The sequence below is a fragment of the Ziziphus jujuba genome, chromosome 8, assembly GCF_031755915.1.
Source record: "Ziziphus jujuba cultivar Dongzao chromosome 8, ASM3175591v1".
NCBI classification, from domain to species: Eukaryota; Viridiplantae; Streptophyta; class Magnoliopsida; order Rosales; family Rhamnaceae; genus Ziziphus; species Ziziphus jujuba.
The window spans coordinates 2,323,650-2,346,752 of NC_083386.1; the positions used below are offsets into that span (position 1 = coordinate 2,323,650).

At 33.1% G+C, this 23,103-nt stretch overlaps 1 protein-coding gene across 1 annotated transcript in view; it reads right to left on the reverse strand.

Moving 5' to 3' along the window:
* Window positions 1-22,879, reverse strand: part of LOC107406944 (ankyrin repeat-containing protein At5g02620-like) — a 45,974-nt gene extending 23,095 nt beyond the window's left edge. Inside the window, exon 1 of the mRNA XM_060819558.1 lies at window positions 22,384-22,879. Coding sequence (XP_060675541.1) covers window positions 22,384-22,879 — 496 coding nt within the window. The remainder of the gene's footprint in view (window positions 1-22,383) is intronic.
* Window positions 22,880-23,103: the final 224 nt, after the last annotated feature.

Below are 23,103 nucleotides of genomic sequence, written 5' to 3' on the forward strand. Positions count from 1 at the left end.
ATTTATTTGTATAATGCTCTATGTACAGATTGGATAGATATTTGTTTAATTGCTTACTGATTCCCTGTTATTATCTTGGAGTGCTACAAATCTGGGAAAATATATTGTAGTAAGGTGGGAGAAATAAGGGGATGTTTCTAGAAGTGTTTTTCGTGCAGATAATATTGTGGTAAGTCCAACCCTTAGGGGATGTTCTGTCGGATTTTTCATTGGAGGGTCTGGTAGGGTTTCCATGGGATTAGGGCTTGTCTAGGGTTCCGGTGAGGAATTTTGGACGGGTCCTAACAGTTGATATCAGAGCTTTAGGTTCTAGTATTCCTAAGGGACTGTGCATTGTTGTGCGTCCCATCCGCATCTAATTTCTCGTATTACTCGTCTTGAAGCATTATTTCTCTTGTCTTGAAGCAAATCCGTTGCCCTAGTTTAAATAACTTTAATCTTTGAGGGTGCCAATTAGAAGTCACCTATCCTTGAGGGGGATTTGTATAGCCTAGCTAGATGGTCAAGGATTGCCTCTTCTTTACCGAAGCTCGGGTGAGAGGAGGGCACCTGATTAAGTTGGACATTTGGGTTTAAATAGCCCTAGATGCGAATTGAGTAGTTATGAATCTTATGTTTATGAACTACTACCATAAAGGAGAAAAATTAAAGTGATTCAGCCTACCTGAAGTGGTGCTTCCTGGAGGAGTTAGGAGGTCTTTACTGTAGTTAATTTCTATCATCGTTTCCAATGAGCTATCGGAGAATGGTTGTCAAGGGTATTTAACCCATGTGGTTGATACCCGAGTAGATGGTGAGTGTTGGAACTGCTCATAGTGGGAAGCAATTCAAATGTGTTTTCCCAATAAGTTACTTGGATTACGACCGTAAAAAGGATATCAAATCACTATTAAATTGGCTTTGGACATCGATCTATTTCAGTACCGTCATACCATGTGGCTCCATAAGAGTTAAGGGAGCTTAAAGGCTTAGTTGCAAGATTTGGTGAATAAAGGTTTCGCTAGATCAATCATATCATCATGAATGGCATTCGTTTCGTTCATGGAGAAGAAGGATGATTGCCTAAGGCTGTGTATCGGCTACCAACAACTTAACATGGTCACCACACATAATCGATACTTGTTTTCGAGTATGGATGTGTGTCGATCAACCTCAAGGTGTCAAGATATTTTTCCGATCGATTATAAAAAATTAAATGCTTTTCAAAGTGATATTTGAAATTAAAGGTATTTTATTCATGTTTTTATTATTTATTTAAATCGTTGTTTTAGCATGAATTTCATTTACACTGATTTTATAATTTATCTAAAATTGTGATTTAAAATATATTTTGACATGTTTTTATAATTTATCTTAATTATGAGAGGTTTTTCCAAGAGCGACTTAAGGTTTAAGTATCGCCAATTGAGAATCCAAACTAGGATATCGTTGAGTTCAAAAAAGAGATCCTAAAGGGAGCACGTGATTCGATGTATGTGATACACTCCAAAGGTATATAGATATATCAAATGCTCACTAAGTATTATTGGTGGATTGGCACGATAAAGGAAGTTACCGAATTAGAATCAAGGTATGTAAGTTGCCGACAAGTGGAAGCGGAAAGTAGAAATGTTAGCTCACTTTTTACTGGTACAAGAGTGGTTCTCACTGAGACAAGTTGGCCAAGCTGTTCATAAAGCGTATTATGAGTCTACACGGAGCATCAATTGCCATTACGTCTAATTGAGATTAGAGCTTTACTTCAAGACTATGATGAAGGTTAACAGATACACTTGAAGCGAGACTTAACTACTGCATCGCCTTCCACCATAGGTCATTGGACAAGCGAAACGTAGAATTTATACTTTGGAAGTTATGTTGAGACCGTACATTATGTAATTTCGAATGAAGTAGGAATAAGCAATTGTCGTTGATAAGGTTCATTGTAATATTAGCTACCAAGCGAGCATCGAGATGTCTTCGTATGAGATTCTATATGGAAGGTAGTGTCAAACCCCACTTTATTGGAGTGAAGTAGGTGAGCAGAAGCACCACATGACGACCAACGTGAATTGGATGCGAACACCTACGGATGACTATGAATAAGGTGAAGGTCATCTGAGAGAGTTTGAAGACTGCTCAAGATTGACAAAAGAGTTAACCTGACGTGCAAGGAAAAGATCTTGAATTCAAAGTCCGAGATTGAGTTTCTTGAAATTATCTCCGTAGAAGAGGGTCATACGCTTTGGCTGACAAAGAAAGTTAAGTTCTCGTTACCTTAGTTTCTACGGGGTTATTAGAAGAATTGGTTTTGTGGTATGCAAGTTAGTATTTTCGGGAAAGTAGACATGAGTATGCAGCGTAATTCACATATTGTTGCTACGAACGGACATCGAAGACCTATCATGTGTGGAACAACCAATACAGTTCTTAGGTCACGAAGGATACGTATTGGTCAATGAGATTATTTCTCAAGTTAAAGTTTTATGGCGGATATTACCTAGCCAAGGAAGTCACGTGGGAGTCGAGGCATAAATTCGCGACTAATATTCCAATATGCTTCGGTGACGTATGAAATTTCGAGGATGAAATTTTTGTAAAGGGGGGAAGGTTGTAACACTCCGTCCCGAAGTACACCAGAAATTTCTCAAATTTGACTAAGATTGATCGGGTTTGACCGTCGTTGACCGAGAAGAGGTCAAATGTTGACTTTTTGCTCCTGGTAGAATATCACATTAACCGAGGTCCCGTTAAAAAGTACACATTGGCACAAGTTCATAGACTAGTAGCACGTCAAAAACGGAGTTACGGTTTGAAAGTTATGAGCAAAACAAGTTGAGATCCAAGTTGTCCAAGGGTGCCCATTGACTTTTTATTTTTGGGGATATGAGCTTTGACTCATGTACGAATGTGAATTACTCCTCGACACGAGTCCGTAGACTAGCAGTACACCTGATTTGGACATTTTGTTGAAAAGTTATGGACCTGTAAAGTTTTCTAAACACAATATTATTTTAATATTATTTTTAAATATGTGAACAGTGTACCATAAAAGGATGCCATGTGTCATAATGAGGAGATGCCACATGTCAACCATATTAAATTCTATATTATCTTAATATTATTTATTTATTTTATTATTTTATTATTTTTATTATTTAAATATTATTATTATTATTTTAAAAAAAATTTCTTTTTTCCTCACGTGGGGAAACACCCACGAAAATTGCTTTCTTTTTCTTTTTCTTTTCTTTTCTTCTTCTTCTTCTTCTTCTTCCTTCCTCCTTCTTCCTTCCTTCTCCCTCTTGGCTTCATCCTGTTTCTCTTTTTTTTCTATCATATGAAGCCACACGTGCCTGATGGGGAGGAAAAGGGGGAAGATTCCGGCCAGCAGCCGAAAAATGGCGACCAACCGTCGCCGGATGCGGCTGGATCGGGCTTCGTTGCCGACGACGGCAAGATTGGCTCCGTCGGTGATCCGGCAACCACCTAGCCAAATTGATACTCCTTCTCCACCTATTTTGGACCTCCAGGGCTCGATTTTGAGGTCCATTCAGCTCAACTCCTTGTCGTTTGGGAGATACGACAAGTTGAAGTTCGATCAAAACTTCCCGTCCATTCTGCCGGTCCTTACCGATCAAATTGAGTCCAACAGAGATCGATAACGTATTCTTTGTCCCCTTAGCTTTCCATTGATACCTTATTTACGAATTATGGACACTGTTTTTGTTAAACCCCCTGGGTACGGGATATTATTTATCCGAATAAAATATTAATTTATTTGATCTTGTGTAATATTGTTATTTTAGGAGCACGTGTGAGCCATAGAATTGATCTTATGGAGGATCTTGGTTGGATTGCGTGCTCGAGGTGAGTGACCCACCTTTAAAACTATTTTGGGGTGATTAATTATATTTATTTTGTGTTAATTTAATATTTAGAAAATATGTCCATGTGGTGGAATTTATTTATAACTGTGATAAATTGTATTATCAATTTCGGTGATTTCTTTTATATATATATATATATATGCTTATTAATGCTAAATGAAAATTTGGTCTTATTAAGAAATTCTTGATTATTATTATTATTGTGATTTAATTGAATTTATTATGCATGAGCAAGGTGTTTTCATTTAATTAATTGTATTTGGATTTTAATATTATTTTTGGACATGATTCGATTTTAAATATTTCAAGAAAAATATTGGTTTAAGTTTGGTACTTTCAAAGTATATAATTATGCCCTTGAAATATTATTTTATTGATTTTATGATTTGGAAAAAGTTATTTGTATATTATTATTGATGGTTTTATGCTGGAGATATTAAAGAAAAAATGTGGGATTGTGAATTTTAAAAAATGGTATGATTCCCACAGTGAGTTTTGGAAAAATTATAAATTGGATATTCTAAATAATATGGTCATTTATTTTAGACGCACTCATACAGTACTGGTGTTCTGTACTGTGTATGTGGATGAACACACAAGTTATAATGTCTCCCGTGAGTTGCCATCAGACCGAGGGCAGGCAAGTTTGATATTGGCCATAAGTCGCCCTCCATAGTCGGGAGGATGGTTTAAGCAGTGGCGCTGTCGGGATGCCTAAGCTACCATATGCAAGTTTCTCTCTTTAACCTCCTACCAGATGGTGCTCGGGATGCTGGGTGTCATAGGGCATCACTGGTATATAGTGTGGTGCGTCACTTATTTTTTCTTAGATATAAATTTTAAATCCTAAAGTTTTAAAGTCGTATTTGAATTAAATGTATTTAACTTATTTTATCACCTATTGACAATTAGAATTTTCTAAAATGTATTTTTTCATGTTTTTATCAATTATTTTAAATTGGTGTTTTAGAATTTTATTTTACCATGTTGTTATTATTTATTTCAATTTTGAGATTTTAACATGAATTTTATTGTATTCTTTTATATATTTTAAATTGAGGTTTAAAATCTATTAAAATGTTTCCTTAATTATTTCATTGATTTAAATAATAAATTTTATAAATTATATACTGAGTTTATTTTTTTTTATGCCAAATTTCTTTAATACAAGTTTATTTACAATTTTATTTATTTTATCTAGTGATGTTTATTCTAAATTTAACTATTGGATTTTTAAAATGTTTTTAATGTATATATTAAGTTCTAAATTAATATTTGTATTTATGTGCATTCTAAATTATTGCATTCCGTTTAATTTGATATTTCCTTGATTATTTTTTTTTATGTATATTTTATTGTGATTTTGCTTATTTTATTTATGACATTTTGTGTACAATTTAATAATTGTTATTAAAATTATTCCTGTTTCTTATTATACATTCTAGATCTTTAATTTAATGTATTTTATTTATAGTTTATTTAATTAATTATTCCTTGATTTTTAGGGCATAAAATATTGGTTTTTACGAAAATATTTTAAAAGGGAAACTTTTCCAATTGAGTGAATGGTGAGGGTTTTAAGAGAAAATATTATTTTCAATTAATTATTACTTATTTACTTATTTATTCTTTATTAATCAAGTGTACTATAATTATTATTACTATTATAATAGTATATTAAATTGGGTTACTCACTGAGATGATTAGCATCTCATGTTTTTAAATTCCCTTCCCCTAGGCCCAGGTTGGGAGACGTTGTTCATCTGGGGTGAGCCCGACGTCTCAGTTCATTACCGAAAGTCCAAGAAGCATTTTCTCCCTTTTTCTCCTCCATCTTGTATTGCTTCCTCTGTCATTGTATTAATTTCATATTTATTTGTATAATGCTCTGTTTACGAATTGGATAGATATTTGTTTAATTGCTTACTGATTCCCTGTTATTATCTTGGAGTGCTACAAATCTGTGGAAATATATTGTGGTAAGGGGGGAGGAATAAGGGGATCTTTCTAGAAGTGATTTTCATGCAGATTAATTTTGTGGTAAGTCCAACCCTTCGTGGAAGTTCTGCCGGATTTTTCATTGGAGGGTCCGGTAGGGTTTCTCTGGGATCAGGGCTTGTCTAGGGTTCCGGTGAGAAATTTTAGATGGGTCCTGACATAGGAGATTGTATTTCTTCATAGACTATGCTGTGTCATGTCCTCAAGTCCTATATTTTAGGATTTTACCTAGTGGAGTATAGTATATTTGTATTTTGTGGTGTGTAAATGTTAATAAATGTGAAGTTTCGCTTGTACTCTATATCGTATTTTTACACCTTACATTTTGAAGTCTCAACTTGTATGTGATTCTAGACTACGAATGTATCATATTAAATACCACATTCCCACTCATACAAATGTTCATGATTCCAATCACTTTCTTATAAATTTGTCTTTTTTTCTTATGAGGATGGTAGTATAAAAAAGCTTGTAAATGAATTGCTCAAAGTTCAGAAATCTAAAATAAATGTAGAGACATGCTTGACTTTGGTTGATCTGCTTCTGTTGAATTCTGGAAGTTCAATTTGTCAACGATACATGTGCAGTTGCTTTTTACTATTAGGAAAGCCACCTATGTGCAAGAACCACGGGTCTAGTAAAAGGTGATTTCTTTCATTCTCTTCTACAATTTATATTTCTCCTATCCTATTTTGTATTTAAAATGAGGTAGAATTATTGAAACCAATCAATGAGTGGCCAATTGTATTTTCACTTGATACGAATGTTAGTCATGATTATAGTTGAAAACAAAATAAAAATGTCGAATATCTCTGTGCTTCTTTTTAGTTGAAGCTAACTTTAATGGTAGCCCATGTTAAAAATTTTTGGTAATGAGCAACTGATTATCAAGCATTAGAAGTTAATGGAGTGCCTTAATTATTATAATTGTTAATATATTGAAAATAAGTTGTTTGAGTAACAGAAGGGAATAGATTCTTCCAGTGAGACTAAAGTGTTTTTGATGAGCCTTGAAAGATGGTTAATCATATTTTACATGCTTCTTTGATACTTTTCTATTTTGGTTAGCATAATCTGAGAATGTTTGATCAAGCAGTGTTTTCATTTTCATTGATTTTGTTGTATAATTTCTAAATTGATCGAATAGCAAAAATGTGAGCAATTTCGAACTGATTGGTTTTATGGAATCTGCTACAACTCCTTTATGTGTATATATATATACATGAAAGTTAAATAGTTAAATTCAAATGATTTTAGCTCGTGAAAAGGGGTAGCGGTGTTGCATGCAAATGGCATTTACTTTGGGGATAGGAGATGATATATTTATATATAAGTATGCATATGCCTTATAAATATTTTTAGTGACTTTGATTAACTATTTTCCTATAAATACATAAATACACACACATATATACATATATGTACGTTAGATGAGTGGTATAGTTTTTTTTTTTTTAATTATATTTTGAGTTTTAAAATATTTATCAAAGATTGTTTGGTTGATATTTTAATGTGTAAGGTTACGTTGATTTTACGGAATTTGTTAGATTATTCATTATGCTTAATTATAATCATTTTATTATTTTATTATTTATTTATTTATGTATTTAAATGTTGTTTAATGAAGTGAGCAATTTTATTAATAATAATAATAATATTATTATTATTATTATTATTATTATCATTGATGACAGTTTCTTTATATATATATATATATATATGTGTGTGTGTGTGTGTGTGTGTGTTATTCTATTTTGGTAATAAATTTAAGTTATGGTTTATAAAAATGAAATTTGTCAGAAATCGATATTTTTATACTTATGTGGTATGGATTTTAGATATACCATATGGTATTGGTATTCTTAATATATATGTGATTGCTTTTAGTGCTTATGTTATATTCAGTCATCCTTTGTGAGCTATGGTAAGTGAAAGTAAATAGGTAATATGTAGTGAGAGCATTAACCTCCTTTCCCATTGCTGAAAGTCGACAAGTTTAGTCATTCCTATGGGAGCTAAAGTGAGAGTGGATAAGTAGGTATTTTATAGTAATAGCATTAACCATCCTCCCTTTAGCCGTCAAATGACAAATTATTTAGCATCAGCACCTTTAAGATGCTAAAAGGGCAGCCTGTAGGTTTTCTTCTCCTCTCCTTTATCATGTTGGAATGTTAAACATCACTTGGCAATGTTGGTATATATCATATGGTGCATTAGATGTCTTTTTTATATATGTTGTATGTTAAGTGTATCACATGGTACAGAGGCAATAACCCAGCTAGGTTTAAGAGCAGTTTGGTATCGTATTTATGCTACCTACAAGACTAGCGGATTGAATGATCATAGTAAGCAACCACCTCTGATTGTATTGGTAATAGTAAGCGTATAAGTGGTAATTACATGTGTTTATTATGCCTTCAATTGATTGATATTGTGTGGCTGTGCATTTGGTATATTATATGGTACATCAAGTGTTTTTCCTTTACGAGTATGCATTTAAATAAATTATTTATTATTATTATTATTATTACTATTATTTTTAATATTATTAATAGTATTCAATTTTAATATTTTAGTATATGTTTATTATTATTATTTGATTATTATCAATATTATTATTATTATTATCATTTTCATGATTATTTTATTTATTCTAGTGAATGATTATCTAGACTTGGAAATGCATGTAAATTATAATAAAGTAGTGAGAAAATTCATACAGCACTTGTGATAGAGATTTAGGTTAGTCTTCAGGTAGGTTATTCAGCCTATGAGCAGTAATAAAGAACCTTCAAAAGATTATATATATATATATAAACATGTGCATGTATAGATGGATATTGTGTTGGTATGAGACGATAATGGTTTTGTTGGAACCTTGCTAATGTTCATGAACAAAGTGTTTAATATATGTTAAGGTTGAAGACCCATGTTATTCTGGTGATTATGATTAATTATATTTTCGTAAGAATGCTGCAAATTGTGAAATTGTAATAAGTGAGAGATGTGAGTGGCTATGAATATATCAAAGTGTATTTTTCTGTGCAGAGTTAAATTAGGGAAGTTCAATTTACAAGGGAGATACTGCCAACTTTTCTGTAAAATTTCCGGTGGAGTTTCAATTAGTCAAGGTCTTCCTAAGGTTTCGATGAGGAACTCCATAAGGGGCCTAACATTGATTTGGAAATTAAGGCAACTGAAGGGTTTTTATCAACTTTAAAGGAATTAGTGGTAAAAATTTATGGTATATCTATTTAATTTTATGTAAGGGTAAATTAGGCATGAGATTGGGTGTAGGTAGGAAAAATTGAATTAAATAGGAGTATGTGTAGAATGTAATATGGTTATGGCATAACACAGTTCTTCTTGGAGGCTAGTTGGTTTGCCTAGGTGACTGATCCTGCCATAATTGACTCTTACCTATAGCATTAGCAACCAAAGTCGAGCACATATATAAAGCTCCCCATGCTTGAATAACTGAAGGAAAGAAGGGTTGTAGACGATAATAAAAAAGGGTACTGCATCTAGATGGGTGGGTGAATAAATGTGCAAAAGGTATCATGCCATGAACTGAGGAACCACCTAAAAAAATTCCTGCATAGACAAAATTGGAGTTTCAACAAAACACACTTAATTACTTTTTTTGGGTTTAAAAGCACACAAATATTTAAATAAATTCAATTACTTATTGCCATGGTCTTTGTGACAATAGGCAATTTTTTTTTTTATAAGACAATTAAAAGGTAATACCTATTATTCTATGGACGACTTTTTCTTAGCATTCTTTATCATGAGGATCCCTAAAGAAAAGGATGAGAGTCACAAATAATGTGTACTACCCACTGATAAAGAACGCCATACTAAGTGTCATTCACTTTGAGCTCGTTTAAATATCAAACCAAGGTATACTCCAATAGAAGGACCATTCTAGCTAGGTGGCTAGAAAATATCAACATAAAGTTATTATTTTGAAAATTTTACCTAAAACAAGACATGCCTTATTTGCAAGAAGGAAGACTTGTTGATATGGTCTTCAACCTATTAGGACTACCTTCATGGATGATGTAGGCCACATATTTGAGTGCTCCTTGGGGATAGCTTGGGGCATGGCTCTTTGTAAGACCTATGAGTCTTGAAGAATACAAATTAGGAAAGGGCAAGATTAGTGAAAAATACACTAAAATAGATTGTAATAACTAGGGGTGAACCAATGTAAATGCCAGTAGAGCAAATGTGGGTGGCTACAAGGTACTGGCAGGCTACTTTACTAGCGATGGCCACCTAGTATCCAATCGTACACTATATGGGTGTGGAACGTTGATGGTTCAAATATTACCTATACATCTCTTAATAATCTAAACCTTTTCAAAGTGGTTGACTTGAGTATTTAAAAGAACTTTGCAGTTAAGCGTGATCTAGTTTGAGCAATTTTAGAATTGTTGACCTCCCATCAATTCATTTCTAGGATGATGAGTGACTGTCTAAAAAGTCTAAAGAACTCTATCTTTTTCTTAGAAATGCTTTGATGGGAGGTCATTCATCCTAAAATTGCTCCAACAAGAGCACTTCTATGATGGGTGACTTTCTAGGAAGTCTGAACAAAACCTACATACCATCTGAAGTGCAGTATTTTTTTTTAGTTTTATTTTTAGTAAATAGAAAGAAATACTATAAATATTATTATTGCTAAATTGTTTAGGATGGATGATGTTATGGGAAAGTGAACAAAAACCACATATCATCTGAAGTGCGGTACTTTTTCTTTTATCTTTATTTTTAGTTCATAAAAAGAAATACTCTAAATATTATTGTTGCTAAAGTTGTTCGGTTTCTTTATAGTATTTCTTTGGGCAAAATGCATTTTAGTACCCTTTAATTTTAGCTTTTAGTTAGGGGTCTGTAAATTTATTTTTTTTTACAGATAATACCCTCTACTATCTAAACCATTAAAACAAAACAGTTTCTTTTAAAAATTGATCACGTGATAGTCACGTGAGAAATAAAATAATTATTTTTTTATAATTTCGTGTTTAACCATTATCTGTTCAATAAGATTAGCCTATAACCAATGATTTGAAGCCATGTGGATTATTTTTCCACATCACATAGCAGGCCATTATCTTTAATTACAACCTATTTCTCTTCCAAACACAATTTCCACATATTTCACTCTCTCTCTCTCTCTCCCCCCATTTACAACCAAACCCTCTCTCTTTTGCTACCAAACGTATTTTCTTTTAAACTGAAAATCCATAGAAATCCTACGGTCTGTTTTCTCTATCTTGCCTATTTCTTTTATGCCCAAAATAAAAAATGCACAACGAGGATGATCTCAATGTGCACTTTTCTCTTTTCCCTGAAAAAAAAAAAATAGTGTATAAGATACCAAACCTCCTTTAATAATAGCAAGATAGAAGTCTCATAGATCAAACAAATCTTTTTTGTTTCTTTTTTCTTTTTCATTGAAGGTCAACCCAAAATGTAAAAATAATGGAAGTTGAAAAATCTCAAAAACTAATTAGTACTAGATCTTTGTTTAAATAATTCAAAAATTGAATTTCCTTTTAAGAAAATACATTAAACTTCCTTAGAGGATAGGTATGGCAAATAGGTGTTGATGAATGGATCGGTAGCCCCTTTTGTAAGTGAATGGCTGTTCTTATCTCTTTCTCCCCTTCAAATTGCATATTTCCTTCCTTGCAGTAATGGTACTCCTCAACGCTATCTAGATCTTTCACTATCTCTATGTGCAGCTGAAGCTATATAAAGTGGCCTAAACACCCATGTTTTGTTTATGAAATGCAATATAGCAAAAAATAAATAAATAACAAAAGGTTTTATAACCAATTTATGAAATGCAATATATTTTAGGGATCCACAGTAATAATAAACTTTCTTTTTATTATTTAATTATTCTTCCACGTTAAAATCCACCTGAATCTTACACCTTAAACTTTGCAACGATTTATGTGGAAATGAATTCATATCCTATCGCATTTATGTTAAATGTAACTTCTTTGCTATAACAATCTACGGAAGCATGGTTCCTTGCTAACCAATCCATGCCCAAGATTACGTCAAGTCCGGATAGATCCAACAGGATCAAGTCTGCCTCCATCACTTGATCTTTTCCTGGCAACCCGCCATGGTCACCGGAACCCGTCACCGTCGGTGGTGCGTTCGGTGGCCACTAGCTGTGATTTTTGGTGGGAAGGTAGAGCTAGTGATGGGTAACTCAATGGGACTGGCGATGAGGTAAACGGTGGCCAGAATAGGAAGAAATCAGGTTTGAAGGAATTGGCACCGCCGCTGGAAAAAGCCTCGATCCGGGCGCGTCGGCGGTCGGTTGGCCGTGGTTTTTGGTTAGCCGGCCGGTTTTTAGTGGTCTTCAAGGTGGGGTGGTGCGTGTGAGGAAAGGGTGGCCGAAAAACAGCTAAGTGGCGGTGGCCGGTCGGTTCTCTCTCTAGCTCTCTCTCTCTCTCTCTCTCTCCTCTTCCGCCGCTCGTGCATTTTTTGCCTGAATAAAAGCCACCCGTGGGTGACACTGTTCACTCACGGGATTGGCTGAAATTGCTACACGTGGCCCGTACTGTTCACTCAAGCCAGATATATTAAAATATTACGGTAGTCGGAAAACTTCACAAGTCCATAACTTTTTAACCAGATGTCCAATTTAAGCGTGCCGCTAGTCTATGAACTCATATCAACGAGTATTTTACAACCATACAAAAGTCAAAACAAAATTTTACAACCATAAAAAGTCAACTCGGGGCACCTTTTGGACAGTTTGAACCTCGACTTGTTTTGCCCATAACTTTCAAACCGTAGCTCCGTTTTCGACGTGCTACTAGTCTACGAACTCGGGGCATCATGTACTTCGGTACGGTACCACGGTCAACTAGAAATTTAAACCGGAACAAAAAGTCAACTTTTGACCCACTCAGTCAACGGTCAACCTCGGTCAACGTGCAAGAATTCCGATGTAGTTTGGGACGGGGTGTTACAGTTACAGTTGGTATCAGAGCCAGACCCGAATTAGTGTACCAGCAAGAATGCTGGGCACCAAGGGGGTGAATTGTGAGATCCCACATCGGTTGGAAAGGAGAACAAAACATGCCTTATAAGAGGGTGTGGATACCTTTCTCTTGAGAGGCCTTTTAAAACCGTACGGGCTGGGTCCAAAGCGGACAATATCTCATGCGGGTGGACTGGGCTGTTACATTTCAGCTATCATGTCAGATGCAAGGTGAGGGTCAGTCTATGCATCTGAGCCTTCATTTGTGAGAATGAAGACAATATTTTGAGAATCATATTTGATCACTTTTTTCTTTTTCTTTTTTTGTCTATTTGCCAACTATCTTTTTTAAAGCTAAGAGTTTTACTATGGAGGAGACACTTTGACATATTTTTGGTAAATGACACTTCAACATGTTTGGTAGGGAAAAATATTGGATGAGGGGGAAAAAAAGAAAAGGCAAACCTTGATTGCAACATTATACAATGCACCATCCATCGTAAGCTACCTTGCTAGATATTTTGGATCCTCTCTCTCTCTCTCTCTCTCTCTCTCTCTCTCTATCTCTCTCTCTATCTCTATCTTATCTTTATCTTATCTTGCATCTAACTATGTGTATATGAAGGAGAAATGAACTTTGAGTGTCGGGTGTGAATGTCTGTTTGGCATGTTTCTTTATATTAATTGTTCATTGGGACACTAAAATTTGGTTATGTCAATTGAATTTTAAAATTTAGAATTATTTGAGTTAAACCTTGAAATTTCAAATTTATTGCAAATTAGTTCAATCTTGGGGATTATTAAAGGTTAGTGCATTTGGCCCCATCCTTTTCTTTTCTTTTCTTTAAGAAAGAAATTCACAGCTTATTATTAATAGGTGGCTCTGATGCAATGAAAAAAATAATATAAAATAAAATAAATATTTTTTTAAAATTTTTCAAATTTTTTGTTGAAAAATAAATTATGCTGATGTCATGGAATAGTAAATTTTACCATTAGTTAATTAGATTGATTTATAATAAATTTGAAACTACAGATTTCAATTTAAACAATTCCAAATTCCATAATTCAATTTGCATAATTCTTAAATTTAAAGTGCTAATCAGCAATTAACCATTTTTTTTCTTTCTTACGTTCTCACTAATGTTATTATTACAAATCTTTCTCTTAACTTAACACTCCATTCCCTTAAACCAAACCACTTCTTTCCTTTCATTTTCTCTTTGTACGAACTTATTCTTTCTATGCTTGTCTTTTATCTTTTCAAGAAATAGAAAGAATCAAAAGAAAATAATTAAAGTTTTCATTCATTTTCACTTAACTAAAAGCATAGGATGAGCTTAGATTTCCAAACAACTTGCAGCGTTAGGATAAAAGTGGGTTATTTCGTGCTCTTTGGGTGTATTACAGATAAAACATGATGAAAATCGAAGCGCATGGTTCACATCCCCAAGAAATACATTTGTTTTTTTTATTTTTTCAATTTTATAAAATATAAATAATTATTAATTTAATTAAAATAAATTGGTTTTTTATTTTTATATAATATATTGCATGTTTTTCAATCAATATAGGATAAAAATTTTCAGCTTTTCAAACTTTTAATTATATTTTACCCTTTTTCAATTAAAGATAATGAAAATTAACTAATGATGGGATGTGTTTCGATAATCTTTCAAATTATATGATACTTTCTTAAACAGGGATAAAAAGACAGGAATCCATATAATATTAATCCAAAGAAAAAAGCAAGAGGAAAGAAAATAAAAAAAAAAGCAAAGTTTCTTTTTCAAATGGTTTTCAGCTATCATGTTAGATGCCAGGTGAGGGTCAGTCTCTGCATCTGAGCCTTCGTTTGTGAGAATGAAGACAATCTTTTGAGAATCAGATTTGATCCCTTTTTTTTTTTTTTTTTGTTTTTCTTATTTGCCAACTATCTTTCTTAAAGCTAAGAGTTTTACTATGGAGGAGACACTTTGACATGTTTTTGGTAAATGACACTTAAACATGTTTGGTAGGGAAAAATATTGGATGAGGGGGAAAAAAAGAAAAGGCAGTGGAGGAAGAAGAAAGATAGAATGGAAGACTAATTTCTTATTTGGTAGTAGGTGAAAATTTTCCAACCATCAAAGTCAATCATTCTAGAAGTCAATAGGTTGAAGGAAGAGAGAAAGTTATGCCAACCACTTTTTGGAGAGCTTAGAAGCCATAAATATACGTAGTTGCGAGCAAAATATATATGTTTTATTTTGGGCAAAAGTGAGCAAAAGTAAAGTTGTTTACATTTTTTTTTTCTGTCAATAATAAATTAAATCACTTGGAAAAGAAATTTCTATAATACAGAGTGCTGACCTGTTCCAAGATTACAGCCAAACAATGCCAACTTTCTTTTGAACATTCTTACTTTATGGTTTTAATTATTTCCAAGGGAAAACTTCCAAATCATGTTCAAGATATTATATGTGCAAAATACTCGTTATTCTGTAAAAGAGGTAGCTTGCAAATTTCCTAAGAAACTCTCTCATTAAATGGGAATTTCATTTTCTCTTTTCGTAGGAGGACCCAATATCTAACTTAACCACAAGTTGTTCATCCACAAAATAAAAGAAAACAGTAAATTGTTGAAAAATGAAAATGGAATGGAAGAGATGACTATTAGGTAAACCCTGTTTGAACATGAATAGCTCTAAGGTGGCTCTAGGGTAATTGAATATATAAAACTGATATATACGTATATATGTTAGAAATTGAGGGGAAAAATGTTTTGGGAATTGCTTGAAATTTAGCGGAATTGCCATTTCAGAGGGAGGAACACAATTCACAATTTTCATTGTCCATGATTTATTCACCGGCATTTGGAAAATAATTTACCCGTTATTTCACAATGAATGTGAAAAGCAGTTTAACAAGTGCTTTGCTTGTCTTTTGTTGCGTGCTTTTGAGCAAGGTATAATGGAAGTACTCTCCTTTGGACAAGCACATAATTTTTTTAATATTCCATTCATGGCCACCGTCATGGTAACTTCAATGTTGGTTAAATTTCTAATGTGCTTTTGTAGTGAAAGGAAACATGTACTAAAAATTGATATTGTTGTATTAAAATTGTGAAGAAAACATGAAGGGGCTAGAGGGATTGTTGAAATTAAGATATCATTGTTACAAAAATTGATTGGGTTTCTTTAGATATTTTTTTCCTTATGTTATTTGGATGATTCGGAACATGTGATAGCTTCATATCTAGCGCCATATGATCCTTTTGTTTATTTCATAGAGTTATAGTATGTGTAATCTTATATTTGGAAAACTTATATTCATTAGGACCATGATCAAGATGTCTATAGTCAAAAGATAACAATTGCCATGCTCTGTTTTTAATAAACTGAGCAACATTTACAAATTGCCATCCTCTGTTTTTTGAAAACAGAGCTAACTTTCCCTAGTAGGAATCTGCTTAGAAATAAACAGAGCACTTGTCTCCAATGAAGATAAATATTGACCGAAGATGAACTAGCTGAGAGAGAAAACTAGCTATTATCGACTGAAGAATGAGTGGTGCAACTCCATATCATCTTCATTGCACGTAGCATCTCCTTTAGAGATGCCATCCACACAAATGAGGATCACATCAAACCAAATTCCATTGAATGTTGATTCCCTATACTTCACCAAATGAACCAACTCACACACATCTGAGCATCATCACAAAATGGAAATAGTTGTTAAAAGAGATAAATGTATGTAAAATAGCACAAGGTGATAAGAAGCATCTCTTTCAAAAGTCTTGTTAGCTAAGTCTAACGTTTTGAATATTCTGCAAGTTTCGTATTGTGGATCATGTATATATTACAGTATATAATTATTGTAAACAATCAAGACTCAAGAGCATCAATACAAGTGTGAAGTATTCATTCCATACAATGTTACTCTTCGTTCCCTCTCTTTTGCATTTACTCAAATATGAATTTCAACATCTTTGGTACTTTTATTTATTAATATAGTTGAAACAAACATATATATATATATATATATATTATTTGACCACTTCTACGTTTATTCTTTTAATTTTATTAATCTCATACCAAATAACTATTTTTTTTTTCAAAGTTAATTCTTGGCTAATGATGTATTATGTATACCATCAAATATTCTCTATTGTACATCTGAGTCATATTATATCATATATGCATATTTAGTAGATGATGTAAGCCATGCATTCATATATAGTTCTATTATGTATGTGTGCCAGAAAACTTACAATTTCAGTATCTTGTAGCTCTTTGTTTGATAGGATTACGTCAAGACTAATAACCTTTAAATTAAATAAGTCATTTATCTAATAATATAATATCAAGACTAATATGTCAAATGAAGTTTACTCAATTGATATGTTATTACCACTTACACTTGTAAGCTTATGAATTTAAAACATCAGAACAAGTTGGGGGATAGGGCAAGGGATTATTATAAACAATAATAAATAAATAAAAATCAAAATTAATGTTAGATTTTTTTTTTTTTTGGGGCCCATCAAGCTGTCTTTGTCAGGATCCGTCCAAGATCCCTCACCTGAACCTTAGATAAATCCTGATTTCAAAGAAACCCTACCGGACCCTCTAATGGAAAATCCGGCAGAACCTCCCCTAAGGGTTGGATTTACCACAATTTTCCTGCACAGAAAATGCACTTCTATATACACCACCTTATTCCTCCCACTTTACTACAATTTACTTCCACAAGTTTGCAGGACTTCAAATAAATGACAGAGAACCAGTGCAGAATTATATAAATAATTGTCCAAATCGTATACAAAGCATTATCAAATACAATTGAATATGAAATTTAATACAATACAAGATAAAAAGAAATAATACAAGATAGAAAGGAAAAAAAAAGCCTCTTGCACTTTCAGCAACGAACCAAGATGTCGAGCTCACTCCCGGACGATCAACGTCGACTAGCCTGGGCCTAAGGGAACAAAATTTAAAAACGTGAGATGCTAATCATTTCAGTGAATGACCCAATCTACTATCCAATAATAATAATAAAGGATAAATAACTTAGTTAATTGATTAATAATAAATAAGTAAATAAATAATAGGTAGTTAAAAAAATAATATTTTCCCTTAAAACCCTCACAATTCACTCAGTTGGAAAAGTTCCCTTTTTAAAACATTTTCACAAAATCCAACATTTTATGCCCCAAAAATCCAGAAAATATTTAATTAATAATTTGCAAATAAAAGAGCATAAATTAATAATCCAAAAATCTTAGTGGGAAATAATTATAAAAAATAAGACTAATGACAAATATTAAATTGGGAATAAAGTATTGTAACTAATTAATACGAAAACACAATAAAATTTACCTTAACAAAAATGATCCAAGAAATATTTAAATAAATAAAATAAAACCAAATAATTAACAATAGAACTCAATTTAGAATACCAAAACAATGTAACTTATAAAACACTATTAAAAAAATTTTAATTTAAATAAAATTATAAAATATTGTATAACTAAAATCATATCGTGAAAACCATATGATACACCCACTATATACCAGTGGCACCAACGGTACCCAGCATCCCAAGCACCACCAGACAAGAGGTTAAAGAGAGAAACCGGCATATGGTCGTGTGGCGTCCCACTACGCCACTGCAAACAGGCCTCCCGACCATGGCAACCATAGGACAATCCCATAAATCACCTGTGCATTACTCACATCCACTTGCGCGCTAATTATATCCATGTATACAGAACACCAGTACGTGTATGGTGCATCTAAAAATCATAAAATTCAATATATTTATTTCCAAATCTCAAAATCTCATAAATACTATCGGGTTTATTCCATCCAATTAAACCCGTAAATTTTTCACAATTCCTTTATAAATCATCGTCATAAATCCATCGCATAAATTCCACCAATTTCAAATCCATCAATGAAATTAACAATAATTTAAAATAAATATTCCTTCAATTCTTCAAAATTCAAAATATAATTAAATTTCACAATTCATCAATATATAAATACATTTTTATTAAACACAAATAAATTCACAATTAAATTCAACAGCAATTCAAATTCACAATTTCTTTAAAATTGAATTTCATAAAAATAAAATCTCCATAATTTGTCAAAATCAAATTATGCTTTAATACACATATACATTTCAATTTATTTAAATTGTACCATCAAAATTCCAAACAAAATTTTACTAAACAATTAACACATGAAATATCACATTATCAAATAATCAATTATCACAAAATACTTATAATTAAACACCCAAAATCAAGTTTGCAGGTGGGTCACTCACCTTGAGCACGCAATCCAACCAAGATCCTCCATATGATCAATTCTACGACTCACACGTGCTCCTAAAATAACAATATTACACAGGATCAAATAAATTAATATTTTTTTTGGATAAATAATACTCGATACCGGAGGGGTTTAATACAAACGGTGTCCAAAATTCGTAAATAAGGTATCTATGGAAAGCTAATGAAACGAGGATCACATTACCAACCTCCGTTGGACTCAACTTAACCGCAGGTGGTCGGAAAGTGGATGGAAGGTTTCGACCGAACTTCCTCCTCTTCTATCTCACAAACGGCTTGGAAATCTAGAGGAAAGGACCAACCACTACCTCAACGACCTCCGGCTTTGGGCGCCGATCCCAGCGCATCCACCGACCAATCGACCGATGACTGGGTGCCAGGATTCATCCAACTGTGGGCCACCACGCCGTCCGACGCGTGTAGCCGTACGGTGGCCAGAAGAGATGCAGTATGGAGAGAGAGATTGACGAGAAGGAGAAATGAAAAGAGAAGGAGAAGAAGGAAGAAGAAGAAGAAAGGAAGAAGAAGCCCGTGGAGGCATTTTCCCACGTGGGGGAAAAGGAAAAAAGAAGAAAAAGAATATATATATATATATAAAATAGTATTAAATAATACAATATTTTAAAAAAAACTTTACAGATTCATAACTTGTAAACCACATATCCGTTTTGGACGTGCCACTAGTCTATGAACTTGCATTGACAAGTACTTCATAATATACATGAGTCAAAACTCAACTTTGCACGAATAAAAAGTCAACTCCGGCACCTCTTGGACAGTTCAGATATCAACTTGTTTTGCCCATAATTTTCAAATGGTAGCTCCATTTTCAACTTGCTACTAGTCTATGAACTCGAGTCGATGCATACTTTGCAAGATACCCCGATCAAAGAGAAATTCCATCCAGATCAAAAAGTCAAATTTGACCCCTCTCGGTCAATGGCGATCAAACCCGGTCAATCTCGGTCAACGTAAAGAAAATTCCAATGTTGTTTGGGACGGGGTGTGACAGTCTTAATGTGAGCCAGTCTTTTAAATTATACCAGTCATTTATCTAATAATTTTTAAATGTTAATCTAATTAACTTATTATATTATTAAATATTAATTATTAAACTTGTAAATACTAGGCATCAAAAAATTTTGCCATATAATATAATTGTTATACTGCTAAGAAAAAATAAAAAGGAAGAAGAAAAAAATTTGCCATATAATATAATTGTCATATTGCTAAGAAAAAATAAAGACGAAGAAGAATAAGAAAAACAATACAAGCATCTATGCAACAGAGAGAGAAAAACAAAAATAAACAAGAGGGAAAAAAATTTTGAAAGAAGAGAAAAAAGAAACAAATCTAAAGGGGAAAAAATAAATAATTAGAGTCAGAGGAAAAAATAAAGATAAAGAGGAATAACGATATAAAAGAAGATAAGAAAAACAGAAAAGGAAAAAGTGAAAGATAAGGGGGGGTAAAAACCTAAAACTTGAATCTGGTGCAAAAATAAATAAATTAATTAATTCATAATTAATTCGGTAAAAATGAAAGGAATAAAAGTATAATAATATAAATATACATATAATACATAATTAATTCAAATCCGTAACATAATTATGTTGTAAATAACAAAGTATTTACCATTAAAAAAATTACTAACTTACCTAACAAAAATTTTTCTTTTAAAATTTCTTATTCCAACTTTGGAACTTTTTTATTTTTACCAGTTTAGATTTTATATATTAATTCATATCCGTAACATAATTATGTTGTATATGACAAGTATTTATGCTTAATATTATTTTAGTCAATTAGTTTTGGCTATTCATTAGTTTGAATTTATTTGTTTTAGATTTTTTTTTATTAGTTTACTTTTTTAATTTGATTCTTGTTTCGCTTTTAATATTTTATTTTGTAGGATTATATCCCATTTTGCTACCTAAATACACTGTAACAATGTTATTTGTATTTCTATAATCAATAAGGAAATAGAAACCATCTAAAAATAAATTTTCTTTTAATTCACCAGCATTTGGAAAACTATTTACCCGTTATTTCACAATGAATGTGAAAACCAGTTTAACTAGTGCTTTGCTTGTCTTTATGATGTGTGCCTCTAAGTAAGGTATAAAGGCAGTACTCTCCCCTGGACAAGCATAAAATTTTTTTAATATTCCATTCATGGCCACCGTCACGGTAACCTCAATGTTGGTTAAATTTCCAATGTGCTGTTTCTAGTGAAAGGAATCATGTACTAAAAATTGATATTGTTGTACTAAAATTGTGAAGAAAACATGAAGGGGCCAAAGGGTTTAAAATTGTGAAGAAAACATGAAGGAGCCAGAGGGGATGTTGAAATTAAGATGGTATTGCTAGTAAAATTGATTAGGCTTCTTTATATTATTTCTTTCCTTTTGTTACTTGGATGATTTGGAACATGTGATAGCTTCATATCCAGCACCATTTGATCCTATTGTTTATTTCACAGAGTTATAGTATGTGTCATCTTAGATTTGGAAAACTTATATTCATTAGGACAACGATCAAGATGTATGTAGTCAAATGATAACACATTGCCATGCTCTATTTTTTAAAAAACAGAGCAACTTTTACAAATTTCCATCCTCTATTTTTTGGAAACAAAGCTAACTTTCCCTGATAGTAGGAATCTTCTTAGAAATAAACAGAGCGCTTGTCTCCAGTGAAGATAAATATCGACCGAGACTTGAGTTTTTGAGACTCAACCTTACTTGTTCCAACATCTGATCGGACATCTTGCAACATTTTCGAGCATCCTTCATGTGAGATCCCACATCGGTTGGAAAGGGGAACGAAGCATGCCATGTAAGTGGGTGTGGATACCTTTCCCTTGAGATGCGTTTTGACAAAACCGTGCGGGCTGGACCTAAAACGGACAATATCTCATGCGTGTGGACTGGGCTGTTACAGTTGGTATCAGAGCCAGACCCGGATTGGTGTTCCAGCCAAGACGCTGGACCCCAAGGGAGGTGGATTGTGAGATCTCATATCAGTTGGAAAGGGGAACGAAGCATGCCATATAAGTGGGTGTGGATACCTTTCCCTTAAGACGCGTTTTAACAAAACCGTGCGGGCTGGACCCAAAGCGGACAATATCTCTTGCGGGTGGACTGGGCTGTTACACTTCAAGGTTGTGATTCCAACCAAATGACCATCTTTTCCTATGATGCACTCCTGACCAGGTCGAGATCTAAATGATAAAGACAGGACGACAACCATGTTGACCATCACTTCTCCCATAATTCCAAATTTGACCATTGAAGACTTGCCAATTGAAGAAACAAGTATGTCTTTCTCCATTAGATTTTTGTCCATGTCATTTGAGCATAATGGGAATTCAACATTTTGCTTTCTGACCCATCTCTTTGCATAATTCTTCACCACTAAAGTGCTAACTTCAGATGAGATGACCACTTTCTTAGCAGTAGTTTCGGCCAAACTCTTTAAGTTTTCTGATCTTCCTTCCGAGTCACAAATATGTGACTTCAATTCCTTCATCATATTGCCTTTGTGATTTTTAGGTTGAGTTAGTATTTTCACTGGCCCTTTTTCAGCAGCCTTCTTGTGGTTATTTGCTTCTTGTACTAATATCCTTGCCACAACATGTTGCCGTTGCATTCGTCTCTTCTGAGCCCTGGTGAGCGGTTAATAATGCTTTTATTCTGCACAGTACTAGTGGCTTATTTCTGTAATTGGTGGCCTAAATGTCCTCAGCTTCTCAATTTTATGAGAAACCAATCTTATTCGATTATCTCTCGAAAATGTAACCTAGAGCTTGGAGTCAAATTGCCCCCCTGGTGTTGATGGTTCAACTTCCAATGCCCATCTCACATTTTTAGTCT